Source organism: Rhinoderma darwinii, chromosome 4 (genome assembly GCF_050947455.1).
Source record: "Rhinoderma darwinii isolate aRhiDar2 chromosome 4, aRhiDar2.hap1, whole genome shotgun sequence".
Taxonomy (NCBI): Eukaryota; Metazoa; Chordata; class Amphibia; order Anura; family Rhinodermatidae; genus Rhinoderma; species Rhinoderma darwinii.
The window spans coordinates 35,142,508-35,163,166 of record NC_134690.1 but is presented as its reverse complement, the minus strand read 5'-3'; the positions used below and the strand labels follow the sequence as shown (position 1 = coordinate 35,163,166).

Here is a 20,659-nt window from a genome sequence, read left to right as displayed (position 1 = left end):
TGAATAATACCACCATGTAGTGACTGAATAATACCACCATGCTGGATCTATTGCACTAAGAATACCAGTGGTGCCCTGCAGACGCCATTGACTTTTAATGGGTCAGCTGGGCTCCGCAGAAGTGTACCTTATTTTGACAGGAAAAATATAATCCTTTTTGTTCTACAGACTTACGGTATTTCCTCATGGGTAATCCAAAAAGGATCATCTTCATATCCTGATGGCCTGGAAGAGAAAATACAAATCCATTTAGAATAACAAAACTGAAACCTACCAAAAAAATCATCTATCATATTTGGCAAGGATGTGGTGTCCGAGGCACAGTTAGCTTTGCCCACAGCCCGACCTGCAAGAAGCCTGTGAGGAAGGAGATGTGAGTGCTCAGTCTATCTGTTGTTTGTGCCTCCATTTGTCTGTGAGTCTGAGTGTTTGTGTGTGTATAAATTCCAGTATGTGGGTATGTGTGTGTGTGTGTGTGTGTGTGTGTGTGTGTGTGTGTGTGCCTAAGTGCCTATATATGTATCTGTATAGTGGCGTAGCTATAGAGATCGCATCGGTCGCAGCTGCGACCGGGCCCCCAAGCCTGTGGAGCCCGCAGGGCCCCGTTGCCACCCAGTGCTGACCGCTCTTCCAACTGTATTTGCGTCCTCAGGACGCAAATACAGTTCAGTGCAATGCTGGAGTCCTGCTCCAGTATTCACTGTGCCGCGAGCGGCTCGGCGCAGGCAGGCGCGATGTAGTGAGTCACTCACAGCACAGACCGGAGGAGAAGGATTCTCCACCCATCGTGGGAATGGGGATAGGTAAGTAATTATGTTATTATTTTTCTATTAGGTATGTACATATGGGGGCATTATACTGGGTATGGGAGGGGGGCTCATATGGTAGCTGCTGAGGGGGCATCATACTATATGGGGGGCATTATACTGTATGGAACAGCTATGGGGGGCATTATAATCTATGGGGCAGCTATATGGGGCATTATACTGTATGGGGGCATTATACTGTATAGGACAGCTGAGGGGGCATTATACTGTATGGGGGGCATTATACTGTATGGGACTTCTAAGGGGGTATTATAATGTATGGGGGGCATTATACTGTATAGGACAGCTAAAGGTGGCATTTTACTGTATGTGGGCATTATTTTGTATGTGGCAGCTATAGAGGGCATTATACTGTATGGGGAGCATTATACTGTGTGGGGCAGCTATAGGATGCATTATACTGTATTGGGGCATTGTACTGTATAAGACAGCTAAGGGGGGCATTATACTGTGTGGGGCATTATACTGTATAGGACAGCTAAGGGGGGCATTATACTGTATGTGGCAGCTATGGAGGGCATTCTACTGTATGGGGAGCATTATACTGTATGGGGCAGCTATAGGGGGCATTATACTGTATGGGGGCATTATACTGTATGTGGCAGTAATGGAGGGCATAATACTGTATGGGGGCATTATACTGTATAGGACAGCTAAGGGGGGAATTATACTGTATGGGGCATTATATTGTATGGGACTGCTATGGGGGGCATTATACTGTACTGTGCAGATATAGGGGCATTATACTGTATAGGGCATTATACTGTATGTGGCAGCTATGTAGGGCACTATAGTGTATGGGGGAATTATACTGAATGGGGCAGCTATAGGGGCAATATACTGTACGAAGCAGCTATAGGGGGCATTATACTGTATGGGGGCATTATACTGTATGTGGCAGCAATGGAGGGCATTATACTGTATGGGGGCATTATACTGTATAGGACAGCTAAGGGGCATTTTACTATATGGAGGGCATTATACTGTATGGGATAGCTATTGGGGGCTTTATACTGTATGGGGCAGCTATAAGGGGGCTTAAAATACTGTATGGGGGCAATATACTGTATGTGGCAGCTATGGTGGGCATTATACTGTATGGGGGCACTATACTGTATGGGGGCATTATACTGTATGGGACAGCTATGGGGGCTTTATACTGTATGTGGCAGCAATGGGGGGCATGATACTGTATGGGACAGCTATGGGGCATTATACTATATTGGACATTATAGTGCATGGGGCAGCTATGGGTGTCATTATACTGTATGGGGGCATTATACTGTATGTGGCGGCAATAGGGGGCATTATACTGTATGGGGCATTATATTGTATGGAGTGCATTATACTCTATGGGGGCATTATATTGTATGGGGCAGCTATGGGTCGCAATATACTGTGGGGGCAGCCATGGGGGGTATGATACTGTGGAGGTAGCTATGGGGGGCATTATACTGAGTGGTGGCATCTATGGGGCATTACACTGTGTGGGCGGCTATGGGGGCATTATGCTGTGTGTGGGCAGTTATGGGGGCATTATACCGTGTAGGGGCAGCTATGGGGCATTATACTGTGGGGTCAGCTATGGGAGGCATTATACTGTGGAGGCATTCATGGGGTCTGTCGTGCAAGGCGGCTGGGTAAGGTGTGCATGCAGTAATTAAATAATACCACCATATAGTAGCTGAATAATACCACCATACACTGACTGAATAATACCTCCATACAGTGACTATATAATACTACCATGCAGTAACTGAATAATACCACCATACACTGACTGAATAATACCTCCATACAGTGACTAAATAATACCACCATACAGTGACTAAATAATACCACCATACAGTGACTGAATAATACCACCATACAGTAATTGAATAATACCACCATACACTGACTGAATAATACCTCCATACAGTGACTATATAATACTACCATGCAGTAACTGAATAATACCACCATTCACTGACTGAATAATACCTCCATACAGTGACTAAATAATACCACCATACAGTGACTAAATAATACCACCATACAGTGACTGAATAATACCACCATACAGTAACTGAATAATACCACCATACACTGACTGAATAATACCTCCATACAGTGACTATATAATACTACCATGCAGTAACTGAATAATACCACCATTCACTGACTGAATAATACCTCCATACAGTGACTAAATAATACCACCATACAGTGACTAAATAATACCACCATACAGTGACTGAATAATACCACTATACAGTAACTGAATAATACCACCATACACTGACTGAATAATAGCTGCAGACACTGACAGAATAATACCACCATACACTAAGGCCTCATTCACACGACAGGGTCCGAGTGTCGGCCGGGAAAATCGGCCGTTTTTGGCCGATTTTCCCGGCCGGTTTGCATCCGGTTTGCATCCGTTCCGGGCCGAGTTGCCGTTTTTACCGGCCGATATGGACCCGATTTGCATCCGTTTTTTTCCCTGTCCGTTTTAAAATCGGATGAATTTTATTTACATTTTTTGCCACACACAGCCCTTTGTAGATAATGCCACAGCCCCCCTGATAGATAAATGCCACCCAGCCCCCTGTAGGTAATGCCACACAGCCCCCTGTAGGTAATGCCACACAGCCCCCTGTAGGTAATGCCACACAGCCCCCGGTTGGTGATGCCACACAGCCCCCTGTTGGTGATGCCACACAGCCCTCTGTAGGTGATGCCACACAGCCCGCTGTAGGTGATGCCACACAGCCCCCTGTAGGTATTGCCCCCAAGTCCCCTGTAGGTGATGCCACCAAGTCCCCTGTAGGTGATGACACCAAGTCCCCTGTAGGTGATGCCACCAAGTCCCCTGTAGGTGATGCCACCAAGTCCCCTGTAGGTGATGCCACCCAGCCCCCTGTAGGTGATGCCACCCAGCCCCCTGTAGGCGATGCCACACAGCCACCTGTAGGCGATGCCACCCTGCCCTCTGCAGGCGATGCCACACAGCCCTATGCAGGCGATGCCACACAGACCCTTGCAGGCGATGCCACCCTGCCCCCTGTAGGTGATGCCACCCTGCCCCCTGTAGGTGATGCCACACAGCCCACTTTAGGCGATGCCACCCAGCCCCCTGCAGGCGATGCCACCCTGCCTCCTGTAGGCGATGCCACCCTGCCCCCTGTAGGCGATGACACCCAGCCCCCTGTAGGCGATGCCACCCAGCCCCCTGTAGGGGATGCCACCCAGCCCCCTGTAGGTGATGCCACCCAGCCCCCTGTAGGTGGTGCCACCAGGCCCCCTGTAGGTGGTGCCACCAAGCCTCCTGTAGGTGATGCCACCAAGTCCCATGTAGGTGATGCCACACAGCCCCCTGTAGGTTGCACCCATCCCCCCCTTCCAGGAGAAGTCACTGACTTCAATGTCCATATATGGACAGTGGAGTCACTGACTTCTCCTGGAGAGGAATTCCCTGCCACAGGTCGGGAATTCTGCTTCAGAAGTGAGAGACGTCACTGTCCATATATGGACAGTGTAGTCACTCACTTCTCCTGTAGCGGAATCCCCGGCCATAGAGTCGGGGATTCCGCTGCAGAAGTGAGTGACATCGCTGTGTCCATATATGGACAGTGTAGTCACTCACTTCTCCTGTAGCGGAATCCCTGGCCATAGAGTCGGGGATTCCGCTGCAGAAGTGAGTGACATCGCTGTGTCCATATATGGACAGTGTAGTCACTCACTTCTCCTGTAGCGGAATCCCCGGCCATAGAGTCGGGGATTCAGCTGCAGAAGTGAGTGACATCGCTGTGTCCATATATGGACAGTGTAGTTACTTACTTCTCCTGTAGCGGCATCCCCGGCCATAGAGTCGGGGATTCCGCTGCAGAATTGAGTGACATCGCTGTGTCCATATATGGACAGTGTAGTCACTTACTTCTCTTGTAGCGGCATCCCCGACCATAGAGTCGGGGGATTCCGCTGCAGAAGTGAGTGACTTCGCTGTGTCCATATATGGACAGTGTAGTCACGCACTTCTCCTGTAGCGGAACCCCCAATCCCCGGTCGGGGATTGGGGATTTCGACTCCTACAGGGTGCAAAAAAAGACCCTCCTCCTCCTCACATGCACACTGCACTGTGTGGAGGAGGAGAGAGAGTGCGCGAGCGACGGTAGACCCGGCCATCACTCAGGACATATTCCGGTGATGGGCGTGTATTACCCGGCCCCATAGACTTCTATGGGAGCCGGGCGGCCGGGTACCCGGCCGAAAATAGGGCATGCCCCATCTTTTGACGGCCGGTTTTGCCGGCCGTCAAAAAATTGGTCGTGTAAATAGCCCCATTAGGGTTCTATTGTTCCTAATGCAGCCGGGTGCCGGCCGATTTATGAACGGCCGGCACCCGGCCGGGAAACCCTGTCGTGTGAATTCCGCCTAACTGAATAATACCTCCATACAGTGACTGAATAATACCACCATAGAGTGACTGAATAATACCACCATTCAGTGACTGAATAATACCTCCATACAGTGACTGAATAATACCACCATACACTGACTGAATAATACCACCATACAGTGACTGAATAATAGCTCCAAACAGTAAATGAATAATAACTCCATACAGTAACTGAATAATACCACCATACAGTGACTGTATAGTAGCTCCATACAGTCAATGAATAATACCTCCATACAGCCAATGAATAATACCTCCATACAGTATTTGAATAATACCTCCATACAGTGACTGAATACCACCATTCACTGACTGAATAATACCACCATACAGTGACTAAATAATACCACCATACAGTGACTGAATAACACCACCATACAGTGACTGAATAATACCACCGTACAGTGACTAAATAATACCACCATAGAGTGACTAAATAATACCACCATACAGTTACTGAATAATACCACCATACAGTGACTGAATAATACCACCATGTAGTGACTGAATAATACCACCATACAGTGACTGAATAATACCACCATACACTGACTGAATAATACCACCATACAGTGACTAAATAATACCACCATACAGTTACTGAATAATACCACCATACAGTGACTGAATAATACCACCATACAGTGACTGAATAATACCACCATACAGTGACTGAATAATACCACCATACAGTGACTGAATAATACCACCGTACAGTGACTAAATAATACCACCATACAGTGACTGAATAATACCACCATACAGTGACTGAATAATACCACCATACAGTGACTGAATAATACCACCGTACAGTGACTAAATAATACCACCATAGAGTGACTTAATAATACCACCATGCAGTGACTGAATAATACCACCATGTAGTGACTGAATAATACCACCATGCTGGATCTATTGCACTAAGAATACCACTGGTGCCCTGCAGACGCCATTGACTTTTAATGGGTCAGGTGGGCTCCGCCGAAGTGTCTGTCATTTTGACAGGAAAAATATAATCCTTTTTGTTGTACAGACTTACATTTCCTCAATGGTAATCCAAAAAGGATAATCTCCAAATTCTGATGGCCTGGAAGAGAAAATACAAATCCAGTTAGAATAACAAAACTGAAACCTACCAAAAAAATCATCTATCATATTTGGCAAGGATGTGGTGTCCGAGGCACAGTTAGCTCTGCCCACAGCCCGACCTGCAAGAAGCCTGTGAGGAAAGAGATGTGAGTGCTCAGTCTGTCTGTTGTTTGTGCCTCCATTTGTCTGTGAGTCTGAGTGTTTGTGTGTGTATAAATTCCAGTATGTGGGTATGTGTGTGTGTGTGTGTGTGTGTGTGTGTGTCTAAGTGCCTATATATGTATCTGTATAGTGGCGTAGCTATAGAGATCGCATCGGGCGCAGCTGCGACCGGGCCTCCAAGCCTGTGGAGCCCGCAGGGCCCCGTTGCCACCCAGTGCTGACCGCTCTTCCAACTGTATTTGCGTCCTCAGGACGCAAATACAGTTCAGTGCAATGCTGGAGTCCTGCTCCAGTATTCACTGTGCCGCGAGCGGCTCGGCGCAGGCAGGCGCGATGTAGTGAGTCACTCACAGCACAGACCGGAGGAGAAGGATTCTCCACCCATCGTGGGAATGGGGATAGGTCAGTTATTATGTTTTTTTCTATTAGGTATGTACATATGGGGGCATTATACTTGGTATGGGAGGGGGGCTCATATGGTAGCTGCTGAGGGGGCATCATACTATATGGGGGGCATTATACTGTATGGAACAGCTATGGGGGGCATTATAATCTATGGGGCAGCTATATGGGGCATTATACTGTATAGGACAGCTGAGGGGGCATTATACTGTATGGGGGGCATTATACTGTATGGGACTTCTAAGGGGGAATTATAATGTATGGGGGGCATTATACTGTATAGGACAGCTAAAGGTGGCATTTTACTGTATGTGGGCATTATTTTGTATGTGGCAGCTATAGAGGGCATTATACTGTATGGGGAGCATTATACTGTGTGGGGCAGCTATAGGATGCATTATACTGTATGGGGGCATTGTACTGTATAGGACAGCTAAGGGGGGCATTATACTGTGTGGGGCATTATACTGTATAGGACAGCTAAGGGGGGCATTATACTGTATGGGGGCATTATACTGTATAGGACAGCTAAGGGGGCATTATACTGTATGTGGCAGCTATGGAGGGCATTCTACTGTATGGGGAGCATTATACTAAATGGGGCAGCTATAGGGGGCATTATACTGTATGGGGGCATTATACTGTATGTGGCAGTAATGTAGGGCATAATACTGTATGGGGGCATTATACTGTATAGGACAGCTAAGGGGGGAATTATACTGTATGGGGCATTATATTGTATGGGACAGCTATGGGGGGCATTATACTGTACTGTGCAGATATAGGGGGCATTATACTGTATAGGGCATTATACTGTATGTGGCAGCTATGTAGGGCACTATAGTGTATGGGGGAATTATACTGAATGGGGCAGCTATAGGGGGCATTATACCGTATGGGGGCAATATACTGTACGGAGCAGCTATAGGGGGCATTATACTGTATGGGGGCATTATACTGTATGTGGCAGCAATGGAGGGCATTATACTGTATGGGGGCATTATACTGCATAGGACAGCTAAGGGGGCATTTTACTATATGGAGGGCATTATACTGTATGGGATAGCTATTGGGGGCATTATACTGTATGGGGCATTTATAAGGGGGCTTAAAATACTGTATGGGGGCAATATACTGTATGTGGCAGCTATGGTGGGCATTATACTGTATGGGGGCACTATACTGTATGGGGGCATTATACTGTATGGGACAGCTATGGGGGCTTTATACTGTATGTGGCAGCAATGGGGGGCATGATACTGTATGGGACAGCTATGGGGCATTATACTATATTGGACATTATAGTGCATAGGGCAGCTATGGGTGTCATTATACTGTATGGGGGCATTATACTGTATGTGGCGGCAATAGGGGGCTTTATACTGTATAGGGCATTATATTGTATGGAGTGCATTATACTCTATGGGGGGCATTATATTGTATGGGGCAGCTATGGGTCGCAATATACTGTGGGGGCAGCCATGGGGGGGCATGATACTGTGGAGGCAGCTATGGGGAGCATTATACTGTGTGGTGGCATCTATGGGGCATTACACTGTGTGGGCAGCTATGGGGGCATTATGCTGTGTGTGGGCAGTTATGGGGGCATTATACCGTGTGGGGACAGCTATGGGGCATTATACTGTGGGGTCAGCTATGGGAGGCATTATACTGTGGAGGCATTCATGGGGTCTGTCGTGCAAGGCGGCTGGGTAAGGTGTGCGCAGGGGTCTGGTGCTGTTAGGAAGGAGTAGGGGGTCCAAGCTGAATTTTTGCTCCAGGGCCCTTTAGCTACGCCCCTGTATCTGTAAGTGTATATATTTCTGTGTGTGCATCTACTACATTATCTGTGTTCAGATTTATGACTGTGTGTTATCTGTGGTGTTACATAGGACTGCAGGTGATATCTACTACATTATCTGTACTCAGAGAGTTATCACTGTGTGTTATCTGTGGTGTTACATAGGACTGCAGGTGACATCTACTACATTATCTGTACTAAGAGTTATCATAGTGTGTTATATGTGGTGTTACATAGGACTGCAGGTGACACTACTACATTATCTGTACTCAGAAAGTTATCACTGTGTTAACTGTGGTGTTACATAGGACTGCATGTAACATCTACATTATCTGTACTCAGAGTTATCACTGGGTGTAGAGCTGGTTGATTTTTCCCAAAAAATAAAATCTAGATTTTTGTCAATCATTTTTGATTTGATTCAAGATTTTCTTATTTTTAGGAGTAATTAAGGAATTACTGTGCATGCAATTCCCATATCTCAAAAAAAATACCAGGACACAATTCTTTACATTAGAGTTATCCAATAATATATATTGATTATCAGGATTGTCCCTCAGCTGCTACGTGTGATCATGCTCACTTATAAAAGGCACAATGCTGATAATCATCATATATATATATATATTTGGCTCAGAGAATAAGAAGAGCAACTATGAGTGCAGAGGAACGCCAGGAACAACGAGAAACCACTTCCCAAAACAAGGCGTTAAGAAGGCAAAACCCTGAAGTAAGACGACCCTGTAATGAAGAACGTCGTTCTCAAAGAGCACAATTATAAATACTTATCATTCCTTTTACTAGCAAACCCGTGTAACGAGCTTTCTATACTAGTATAATATGTCTCTCCTAGATAAACACACTTAAATAGTGGAATCTATATATATATATATTCCCATAGATGATACCGTATTATCGTCCTTTATGTAGACATATTAGCACTCACCCCGGGATTACTCATATATCATCTACATGGAAGATTCCTATATCCAACACTAGAGAAATAGGCTCATTATTCAATAAGATAATTACCAGAAATACACCTCCGTCTCCTCAACTTTCTTCCTCCAACTGTTTAAGAAATAAAAAAAATACCAATATTACACATAATTGTTCTTGAAAGGAATATAAAATATACTATTGTTCTCTGTTATAATATACGAAACAGTCGATACAAGGAGGAGGAGTTTCTCATAGCAACCAATCAGCTTGCAGCTTTTATATATGGTATATTTTCCCTGGGCTTTGATTGCCTGATGGGAAAACGTGAGTGGTGATGTCAAAAGGGATCCTACATAAAAACAGGGTTGTGTCTAGAACATTTTTTCATAAAGCCTCCACACCCCAGGAGGCAAAAGCATTTTTCATTACTATCAATGCCTACTGCTTTCTGTGACTGAATAATACCCCCATACAGTGAATACCACCATACACTAACTGAATAATACCCCCACATCACCATACAGTTATGTCATTACAGTTTGATTCGTGGAGCCCCAAACTTTAAAACTACCACCCATCGAGGGACATCGGCTCTATCAAGTACAGCCGTCCTTATCAGGAACGTTGCATATGGTTTACTGTTTACTCAGGCACAGGGGCTCATCCATATGATCTACTGTGCCTGGTACTACAGCTCAAGGCATCTCCTTCCTGTAAGGCATAGCCATACTCATATGTACAGGGCCGTTTCTGTGCAGATTAGACCCCGGTCAGACCCACACAGATCAAACATTCTAAGAATAGGGGATCGAATGTTAAATTCCAGGTAGTGAAGGGGTAACTTCCTTTGTGGTCTAGGGTATTAACCCCTTTGCGCAGCACAACGTAATAGCACGTCGTGGGGCTGAAGGTGATGTATCGAGGGGGCTCACGCGCTGAGCCCACTCCATATGCTGTGGGTATCAGCTGTGTATTACAGTTGACACCCAGTACTAACGGCCAGGAACAGCGATCGCAATGTTCCTGGCCGTGTAAACCGTCAAATGCTGCGGTAAAAAAAAAAGTTTAAAGAGAGGGAGCGGCCCCGTCCGAGACCTCGTCTTCCTCCCACAACGCGATCGTAGGGTGCTGATGGTTGTAATGGCAGCCCAGGGCCCTAATAAAGGCCCCGAGGTCTGCTTTCACTCTGCCTCTGTTAAAGGGAATGTGACGCTAGAAAAAGATGTTGTTTTTTTTTAAGTTAAACAATTAGTGTATAGGTGATTAAACATTGTTCTAATTTTTTTAATTTTTTTCACGAGTCAGGAAATATTATAAATTTAATTCTAATTTATAATATTTCCCAGTGCTGGTCACTAGATGGAGCAATTCCCAAAATTGCAGCATTGCATGTGGTAAAGCAACCACATTGCTTTATGCTGCAAAATTTGAGAAAACTCACTCGCTCTAGTGAGCTCTCAGAATCCCCCCTCCTTTATCCTGGCTAGTGCCGGGAGAAACGAGGGGATTGAACGGTCAAACCTCCTACACTGTGTGTCGCCATTTTTTGAGCTAACACACAGTGTAGTAGGTTTACATACACTAGTAAACACACAGTAAAACACTTACATACACAGCATTATACTGTGTGGGGCAGCTATGAGATGCATTATACTGTATGGGGGCATTGTACTGTATAGGACAGCTAAGGGGGGCATTATACTGTGTGGGGCATTATACTGTATAGGACAGCTAAGGGGGGCATTATACTGTATGGGGGCATTATACTGTATAGGACAGCTAAGGGGGGCATTATACTGTATGTGGCAGCTATGGGGGCTTTATACTGTATGTGGCAGCAATGGGGGGCATGATACTGTATGGGACAGCTATGGGGCATTATACTATATTGGACATTATAGTGCATGGGACAGCTATGGGTGTCATTATACTGTATGGTGGCATTATACTGTATGTGGCGGCAATAGGGGGCATTATACTGTATGGGGCATTATATTGTATGGAGTGCATTATACTCTATGGGGGCATTATATTTTATGGGGCAGCTATGGGTCGCAATATACTGTGGGGCAGCCATGGGGGTATAATACTGTGGAGGCAGCTATGGGGGGCATTATACTGAGTGGTGGCATCTATGGGGCATTACACTGTGTGGGCAGCTATGGGGCAATTATGCTGTGTGTGGGCAGTTATGGGGGCATTATACCATGTAGGGGCAGTTATGGGGCATTATACTGTGGGGTCAGCTATGGGAGGCATTATACTGTGGAGGCATTCATGGGGTCTGTCGTGCAAGGCGGCTGGGTAAGGTGTGCATGCAGTAATTGAATAATACCACCATATAGTAACTGAATAATACCACCATACACTGACTGAATAATACCTCCATACAGTGACTATATAATACTACCATGCAGTAACTGAATAATACCACCATACACTGACTGAATAATACCTCCATACAGTGACTAAATAATACCACCATACAGTGACTAAATAATACCACCATACAGTGACTGAATAATACCACCATACAGTAACTGAATAATAACACCATACACTGACTGAATAATAGCTGCAGACACTGACAGAATAATACCACCATACACTAAGGCCTCATTCACACGACAGGGTCCGAGTGTCGGCCGGGAAAATCGGCCGTTTTTGGCCGATTTTCCCGGCCGGTTTGCATCCGGTTTGCATCCGTTCCGGGCCGAGTTGCCGTTTTTACCGGCCGATTTGGACCCGATTTGCATCAGTTTTTTTCCCTGTCCGTTTTAAAATCGGATGAATTTAATTTCAATTTTTTGCCACACACAGCCCTTTGTAGATAATGCCACAGCCCCCCTGGTAGGTAATGCCACCCAGCCCCTTGTAGGTAATGCCACACAGCCCCCTGTTGGTGATGCCACACAGCCCCCTGTTGGTGATGCCACACAGCCCTCTGTAGGTCATGCCACACAGCCCCCTGTAGGTGATGCCACACAGCCCCCTGTAGGTAATGCCACCAAGTCCCCTGTAGGTGATGCCACCAAGTCCCCTGTAGGTGATGCCACCAAGTCCCCTGTAGGTGATGCCACCAAGTCCCCTGTAGGTGATGCCACCCAGCCCCCTGTAGGTGATGCCACCCAGCCCCTGTAGGTGATGCCACACAGCCCCCTGTAGGTGATGCCACCCAGCCACCTGTAGGCGATACCACACAGCCACCTGTAGGGGATGCCACACAGCCACCTGTAGGGGATGCCACACAGCCCCCTGCAGGCGATGCCACACAGCCCCCTGCAGGCGATGCCACACAGCCCCTTGCAGGCGATGCCACCCTGCCCCCTGTATGCGATGCCACCCTGTCCCCTGTAGGTGATGCCACCCAGCCACCTGCAGGCGATGCCACCCTGCCTCCTGTAGGTGATGCCACCCTGCCCCCTGTAGGCGATGCCACCCAGCCCCCTGTAGGCGATGCCACCCAGCCCCCTGTAGGCGATGCAACCCAGCCCCCTGTAGGTGGCGCCACCCAGCCCCCTGTAGGTGATGCCACCAAGCCCCCTGTAGGTGATGCCACCAAGTCCCCTGTAGGTGATGCCACACAGCCCATGTAGGTTGCACCCATCCCCCCCTTCCAGGAGAAGTCACTGACTTCAATGTCCATATATGGACAGTGGAGTCACTGACTTCTCCTGGAGAGGAATTCCCTGCCACAGGTCGGGAATTCCGCTTCAGAAGTGAGTGACGTCACTGTCCATATATGGACAGTGTAGTCACTCACTTCTCCTGTAGCGGAATCCCCGGCCATAGAGTCGGGGATTCCGCTGCAGAAGTGAGTGACATCGCTGTGTCCATATATGGACAGTGTAGTCACTCACTTCTCCTGTAGAGGAATCCCCGACCATAGAGTCGGGGATTCAGCTGCAGAAGTGAGTGACATTGTTGTGTCCATATATGGACAGTGTAGTCACTCACTTCTCCTGTAGTGGAATCCCCGGCCATAGAGTCGGGGATTCAGCTGCAGAAGTGAGTGACATCGCTGTGTCCATATATGGACAGTGTAGTCACTTACTTCTCCTGTAGCGGCATCCCCGGCCATAGAGTCGGGGATTCCGCTGCAGAAGTGAGTGACATCGCTGTGTCCATATATGGACAGTGTAGTCACTTACTTCTCCTGTAGCGGCATCCCCGGCCATAGAGTCGGGGGATTCCGCTGCAGAAGTGAGTGACTTCGCTGTGTCCATATATGGACAGTGTAGTCACGCACTTCTCCTGTAGCGGAATCCCCAATCCCCGGTCGGGGATTGGGGATTTCGACTCCTACAGGGAGCAAAAAAAGACCCTCCTCCTCCTCACATGCACTCTGCACTGTGAGGAGGAGGAGAGAGAGTGCGCGAGCGACGGTAGACTCGGCCATCACTCAGGACATATTCCGGTGATGGCCGTGTATTACCTGGCCCCATAGACTTCTATGGGAGCCGGGCGGCCGGGTACCCGGCCGAAAATAGGGAAAGTCCCATTTTTTGACGGCCGGTTTTCCCGGCCGTCAAAAAATTGGTCGTGTAAATAGCCCCATTAGGGTTCTATTGTTCCTAATGCAGCTGGGTGCCGGCCGATTTATGAACGGCCGGCACCCGGCCGGGAAACCCTGTCGTGTGAATTCCGCCTAACTGAATAATACGTCCATACAGTGACTGAATAATACCTCCATAGAGTGACTGAATAATACCACCATACAGTGACTGAATAATACCACCATACAGTGACTAAATAATACCTCCATACAGTGACTAAATAATACCTCCATACAGTGACTGAATAATACCACCATACACTGACTGAATAATACCACCATACAGTGACTGAATAATAGCTCCAAACAGTAAATGAATAATAACTCCATACAGTAACTGAATAATACCACCATACAGTGACTGTATAGTAGCTCCATACAGTCAATGAATAATACCTCCATACAGCCAATGAATAATACCTCCATACAGAATTTGAATAATACCTCCATACAGTGACTGAATACCACCATTCACTGACTGAATAATACCACCATACAGTGACTAAATAATACCACCATACAGTTACTGAATAATACCACCATACAGTGACTGAATAATACCACCATACAGTGACTGAATAATACCACCGTACAGTGACTAAATAATACCACCATAGAGTGACTTAATAATACCACCATGCAGTGACTGAATAATACCACCATGTAGTGACTGAATAATACCACCATGCTGGATCTATTGCACTAAGAATACCAGTGGTGCCCTGCAGACGCCATTGACTTTTAATGGGTCAGCTGGGCTCCGCCGAAGTGTCCGTCATTTTGACAGGAAAAATATAATCCTTTTTGTTCTACAGACTTACGGTATTCCCTCAATGGTAATCCAAAAAGGATCATCTCCAAATTCTGATGGCCTGGAAGAGAAAATACAAATCCAGTTAGAATAACAAAACTGAAACCTACCAAAAAAATCATCTACATATTTGGCAAGGATGTGGTGTCCTAGGCACAGTTAGCTCTGCCCACAGCCCGACCTGCAAGAAGCCTGTGAGGAAAGAGATGTGAGTGCTCAGTCTGTCTGTTGTTTGTGCCTCCATTTGTCTGTGAGTCTGAGTGTTTGTGTGTGTATAAATTCCAGTATGTGGGTATGTGTGTCTTTGTTTGTGTGAGTGTGTGTGTGTGTGTGTGTGTGTGTGTGTGTCTGAGTGCCTATATATGTATCTGTATAGTGGCGTAGCTATAGATATCGCATCGGTCGCAGTTGCGACCGGGCCCCCAAGCCTGTGGAGCCCGCAGGGCCCCGTTGCCACCCAGTGCTGACCGCTCTTCCAACTGTATTTGCGAACTCAGGACGCAAATACAGTTCAGTGCAATGCTGGAGTCCTGCTCCAGTATTCACTGTGCCGCGAGCGGCTCGGCGCAGGCAGGCGCGATGTAGTGAGTCACTCACAGCACAGACCGGAGGAGAAGGATTCTCCACCCATCGTGGGAATGGGGATAGGTAAGTAATTTTGTTTTTTTCTATTAGGTATGTACATATGGGGGCATTATACTGGGTATGGGAGGGGGGCTCATATGGTAGCTGCTGAGGGGGCATCATACTATATGGGGGGCATTATACTGTATGGAACAGCTATGGGGGCATTATAATCTATGGGGCAGCTATATGGGGCATTATACTGTATAGGACAGCTGAGGGGGCATTATACTGTATGGGGGGCATTATACTATATGGGACTTCTAAGGGGGCATTATAATGTATGGGGGGCATTATACTGTATAGGACAGCTAAAGGTGACATTTTACTGTATGTGGGCATTATTTTGTATGCGGCAGCTATAGAGGGCATTATACTGTATGGGGAGCATTATACTGTGTGGGGCAGCTATAGGATGCATTATACTGTATGGGGGCATTGTACTGTATAGGACAGCTAAGGGGGGCATTATACTGTGTGGGGCATTATACTGTATAGGACAGCTAAGGGGGGCATTATACTGTATGGGGGCATTATACCTTATAGGACAGCTAAGGGGGGCATTATACTGTATGTGGCAGCTATGGAGGGCATTCTACTGTATGGGGAGCATTATACTGTATGGGGCAGCTATAGGGGGCATTATACTGTATGGGGGCATTATACTGTATGTGGCAGTAATGGAGGGCATAATACTGTATGGGGGCATTATACTGTATAGGACAGCTAAGGGGGGAATTATACTGTATGGGGCATTATATTGTATGGGACAGCTATGGGGGCATTATACTGTACTGTGCATATATAGGGGGCATTACACTGTATAGGGCATTATACTGTATGTGGCAGCTATGTAGGGCACTATAGTGTATGGGGGAATTATACTGAATGGGGCAGCTATAGGGGGCATTATACCGTATGAGGGCAATATACTGTACGGAGCAGCTATAGGGGGCATTATACTGTATGGGGGCATTATACTGTATGTGGCAGAAATGGAGGGCATTATACTGTATGGGGGCATTATACTGTATAGGACAGCTAAGTAGGCATTTTACTATATGGAGGGCATTATACTGTATTGGATAGCTATTGGGGGCATTATACTGTATGGGGCAGCTATAAGGGGGCTTAAAATACTGTATGGGGGCAATATACTGTATGTGGCAGCTATGGTGGGCATTATACTGTATGGGGGCACTATACTGTATGGGGGCATTATACTGTATGGGACAGCTATGGGGGCTTTATACTGTATGTGGCAGCAATGGGGGGCATGATACTGTATGGGACAGCTATGGGGCATTATACTATATTGGACATTATAGTGCATGGGGCAGCTATGGGTGTCATTATACTGTATGGGGGCATTATACTGTATGTGGCGGCAATAGGGGGCTTTATACTGTATAGGGCATTATATTGTATGGAGTGCATTATACTCTATGGGGGGGCATTACATTGTATGGGGCAGCTATGGGTCGCAATACTGTATAGGACAGCTAAGGGGGGCATGATACTGTGGAGGCAGCTATGGGGAGCATTATACTGTATGTGGCAGCTATGGGGCATTACACTGTGTGGGCAGCTATGGGGGCATTATGCTGTGTGTGGGCAGTTATGGGGGCATTATACCGTGTGGGGACAGCTATGGGGCATTATACTGTGGGGTCAGCTATGGGAGGCATTATACTGTGGAGGCATTCATGGGGTCTGTCGTGCAAGGCGGCTGGGTAAGGTGTGCGCAGGGGTCTGGTGCTGTTAGGAAGGAGTAGGGGGTCCAAGCTGAATTTTTGCTCCAGGGCCCTTTAGCTACGCCCCTGTATCTGTAAGTGTATATATTTCTGTGTGTGCATCTACTACATTATCTGTGTTCAGAGTTATGACTGTGTGTTATCTGTGGTGTTACATAGGACTGCAGGTGATATCTACTACATTATCTGTAATCAGAGAGTTATCACTGTGTGTTATCTGTGGTGTTACATAGGACTGCAGGTGACATCTACTACATTATCTGTACTAAGAGTTATCACAGTGTGTTATCTGTGGTGTTACATAGGACTGCAGGTGACACTACTACATTATCTGTACTCAGAAAGTTATCACTGTGTTATCTGTGGTGTTACATAGGACTGCATGTAACATCTACATTATCTGTATTTTTGTCAATCATTTTTGATTTGATTCAAGATTTTCTTATTTTTAGGAGTAATTAAGGAATTACTGTGCATGCAATTCCCATATCCCCAAAAAAATACCAGGACACAATTCTTTACATTAGAGTTATCCAATAATATATATTGATTATCAGGATTGTCCCTCAGCTGCTACGTGTGATCATGCTCACTTATAAAAGGCACAATGCTGATAATCATCATATATATATATATTTGGCTCAGAGAATAAGAAGAGCAACTATGAGTGCAGAGGAACGCCAGGAACAACGAGAAACCACTTCCCAAAACAAGGCGTTAAGAAGGCAAAACCCTGAAGTAAGACGACCCTGTAATGAAGAACGTCGTTCTCAAAGAGCACAATTATAAATACTTATCATTCCTTTTACTAGCAAACCCGTGTAACGAGCTTTCTATACTAGTATAATATGTCTCTCCTAGATAAACACACTTAAATAGTGGAATCTATATATATATATATTCCCATAGATGATACCGTATTATCGTCCTTTATGTAGACATATTAGCACTCACCCCGGGATTACTCATATATCATCTACATGGAAGATTCCTATATCCAACACTAGAGAAATAGGCTCATTATTCAATAAGATAATTACCAGAAATACACCTCCGTCTCCTCAACTTTCTTCCTCCAACTGTTTAAGAAATAAAAAAAAATACCAATATTACACATAATTGTTCTTGAAAGGAATATAAAATATACTATTGTTCTCTGTTATAATATACGAAACAGTCGATACAAGGAGGAGGAGTTTCTCATAGCAACCAATCAGATTGCAGCTTTTATATATGGTATATTTTCCCTGGGCTTTGATTGCCTGATGGGAAAACGTGAGTGGTGATGTCAAAAGGGATCCTACATAAAAACAGGGTTGTGTCTAGAACATTTTTTCATAAAGCCTCCACACCCCAGGAGGCAAAAGCATTTTTCATTACTATCAATGCCTACTGCTTTCTGTGACTGAATAATACCCCCATACAGTGAATACCACCATACACTAACTGAATAATACCCCCACATCACCATACAGTTACGTCATTACAGTTTGATTCGTGGAGCCCCAAACTTTAAAACTACCACCAATCGAGGGACATCGGCTCTATCAAGTACAGCCGTCCTTATCAGCAACGTTGCATATGGTTTACTGTTTACTCAGGCACAGGGGCTCGTCCATATGATCTACTGTGCCTGGTACTACAGCTCAAGGCATCTCCTTCCTGTAAGGCATAGCCATACTCATATGTACAGGGCCGTTTCTGTGCAGATTAGACCCCGGTCAGACCCACACAGATCAAATATTCTAAGAATAGGGGATCGAATGTTAAATTCCAGGTAGTGAAGGGGTAACTTCCTTTGTGGTCTAGGGTATTAACCCCTTTGCGCAGCACAACGTAATAGCACGTCGTGGGGCTGAAGGTGATGTATGGAGTGGGCTCACGCGCTGAGCCCACTCCATATGCTGTGGGTATCAGCTGTGTATTACAGTTGACACCCAGTACTAACGGCCAGGAACAGCGATCGCAATGTTCCTGGCCGTGTAAACCGTCAAATGCTGCGGTAAAAAAAAAAGTTTAAAGAGAGGGAGCGGCCCCGTCCGACACCTCGTCTTCCTCCCACAACGCGATCGTAGGGTGCTGATGGTTGTAATGGCAGCCCAGGGCCCTAATAAAGGCCCCGAGGTCTGCTTTCACTCTGCCTCTGTTAAAGGGAATGTGACGCTAGAAAAAAATGTTGTTTTTTTTTAGTTAAACAATTAGTGTATAGGTGATTAAACATTGTTCTAATTTTTTTTAATTTTTTTCACGAGTCAGGAAATATTATAAATTAGATTCTAATTTATAATATTTCCCAGAGGTGGTCACTAGATGGAGCAATTCCCAAAATTGCAGCATTGCATGTGGTAAAGCGACCACATTGCTTTATGCTGCAAAATTTGAGAAAACTCACTCGCTCTAGTGAGCTCTCAGAATCCCCCCTCCTTTATCCTGGCTAGTGCCGGGAGAAACGAGGGGATTGAACGGTCAAACCTCCTACACTGTGTGTCGCCATTTTTTGAGCTAATACACAGTGTAGTAGGTTTACATACACTAGTAAACACACAGTAAAACACTTACATACACAGCATTATACTGTGTGGGGCAGCTATAGGATGCATTATACTGTATGGGGGCATTGTACTGTATAGGACAGCTAAGGGGGGCATTATACTGTGTGGGGCATTATACTGTATAGGACAGCTAAGGGGGCATTATACTGTATGGGGGCATTATACTGTATAGGACAGCTAAGGGGGGCATTATACTGTATGTGGCAGCTATGGGGGCTTTATACTGTATGTGGCAGCAATGGGGGGCATGATACTGTATGGGACAGCTATGGGGCATTATACTATATTGGACATTATAGTGCATGGGGCAGCTATGGGTGTCATTATACTGTATGGTGGCATTATACTGTATGTGGCGGCAATAGGGGGCATTATACTGTATGGGGCATTATATTGTATGGAGTGCATTATACTCTATGGGGGCATTATATTGTATGGGGCAGCTATGGGTCGCAATATACTGTGGGGGCAGCCATGGGGGGTATGATACTGTGGAGGCAGCTATGGGGAGCATTATACTGTGTGGTGGCATCTATGGGGCATTACACTGTGTGGGCAGCTATGGGGGCATTATGCTGTGTGTGGGCAACCCTGTCGTGTGAATTCCGCCTAACTGAATAATACCTCCATACAGTGACTGAATAATACCACCATAGAGTGACTGAATAATACCACCATTCAGTGACTGAATAATAC

The 20,659-nt window shown here is 46.0% G+C and overlaps 1 protein-coding gene across 1 annotated transcript in view; it reads right to left on the bottom strand.

The window, feature by feature from the left end:
- Positions 1-20,659, bottom strand: part of LOC142760393 (uncharacterized) — a 145,185-nt gene that overhangs the window by 38,289 nt on the left and 86,237 nt on the right. The window contains exons 8-9 of the mRNA XM_075863578.1: positions 15,044-15,094; positions 6,311-6,358 (exon numbers count right to left, since the gene is read on the bottom strand). Coding sequence (XP_075719693.1) covers positions 6,311-6,358; positions 15,044-15,094 — 99 coding nt within the window. The remainder of the gene's footprint in view (positions 1-6,310; positions 6,359-15,043; positions 15,095-20,659) is intronic.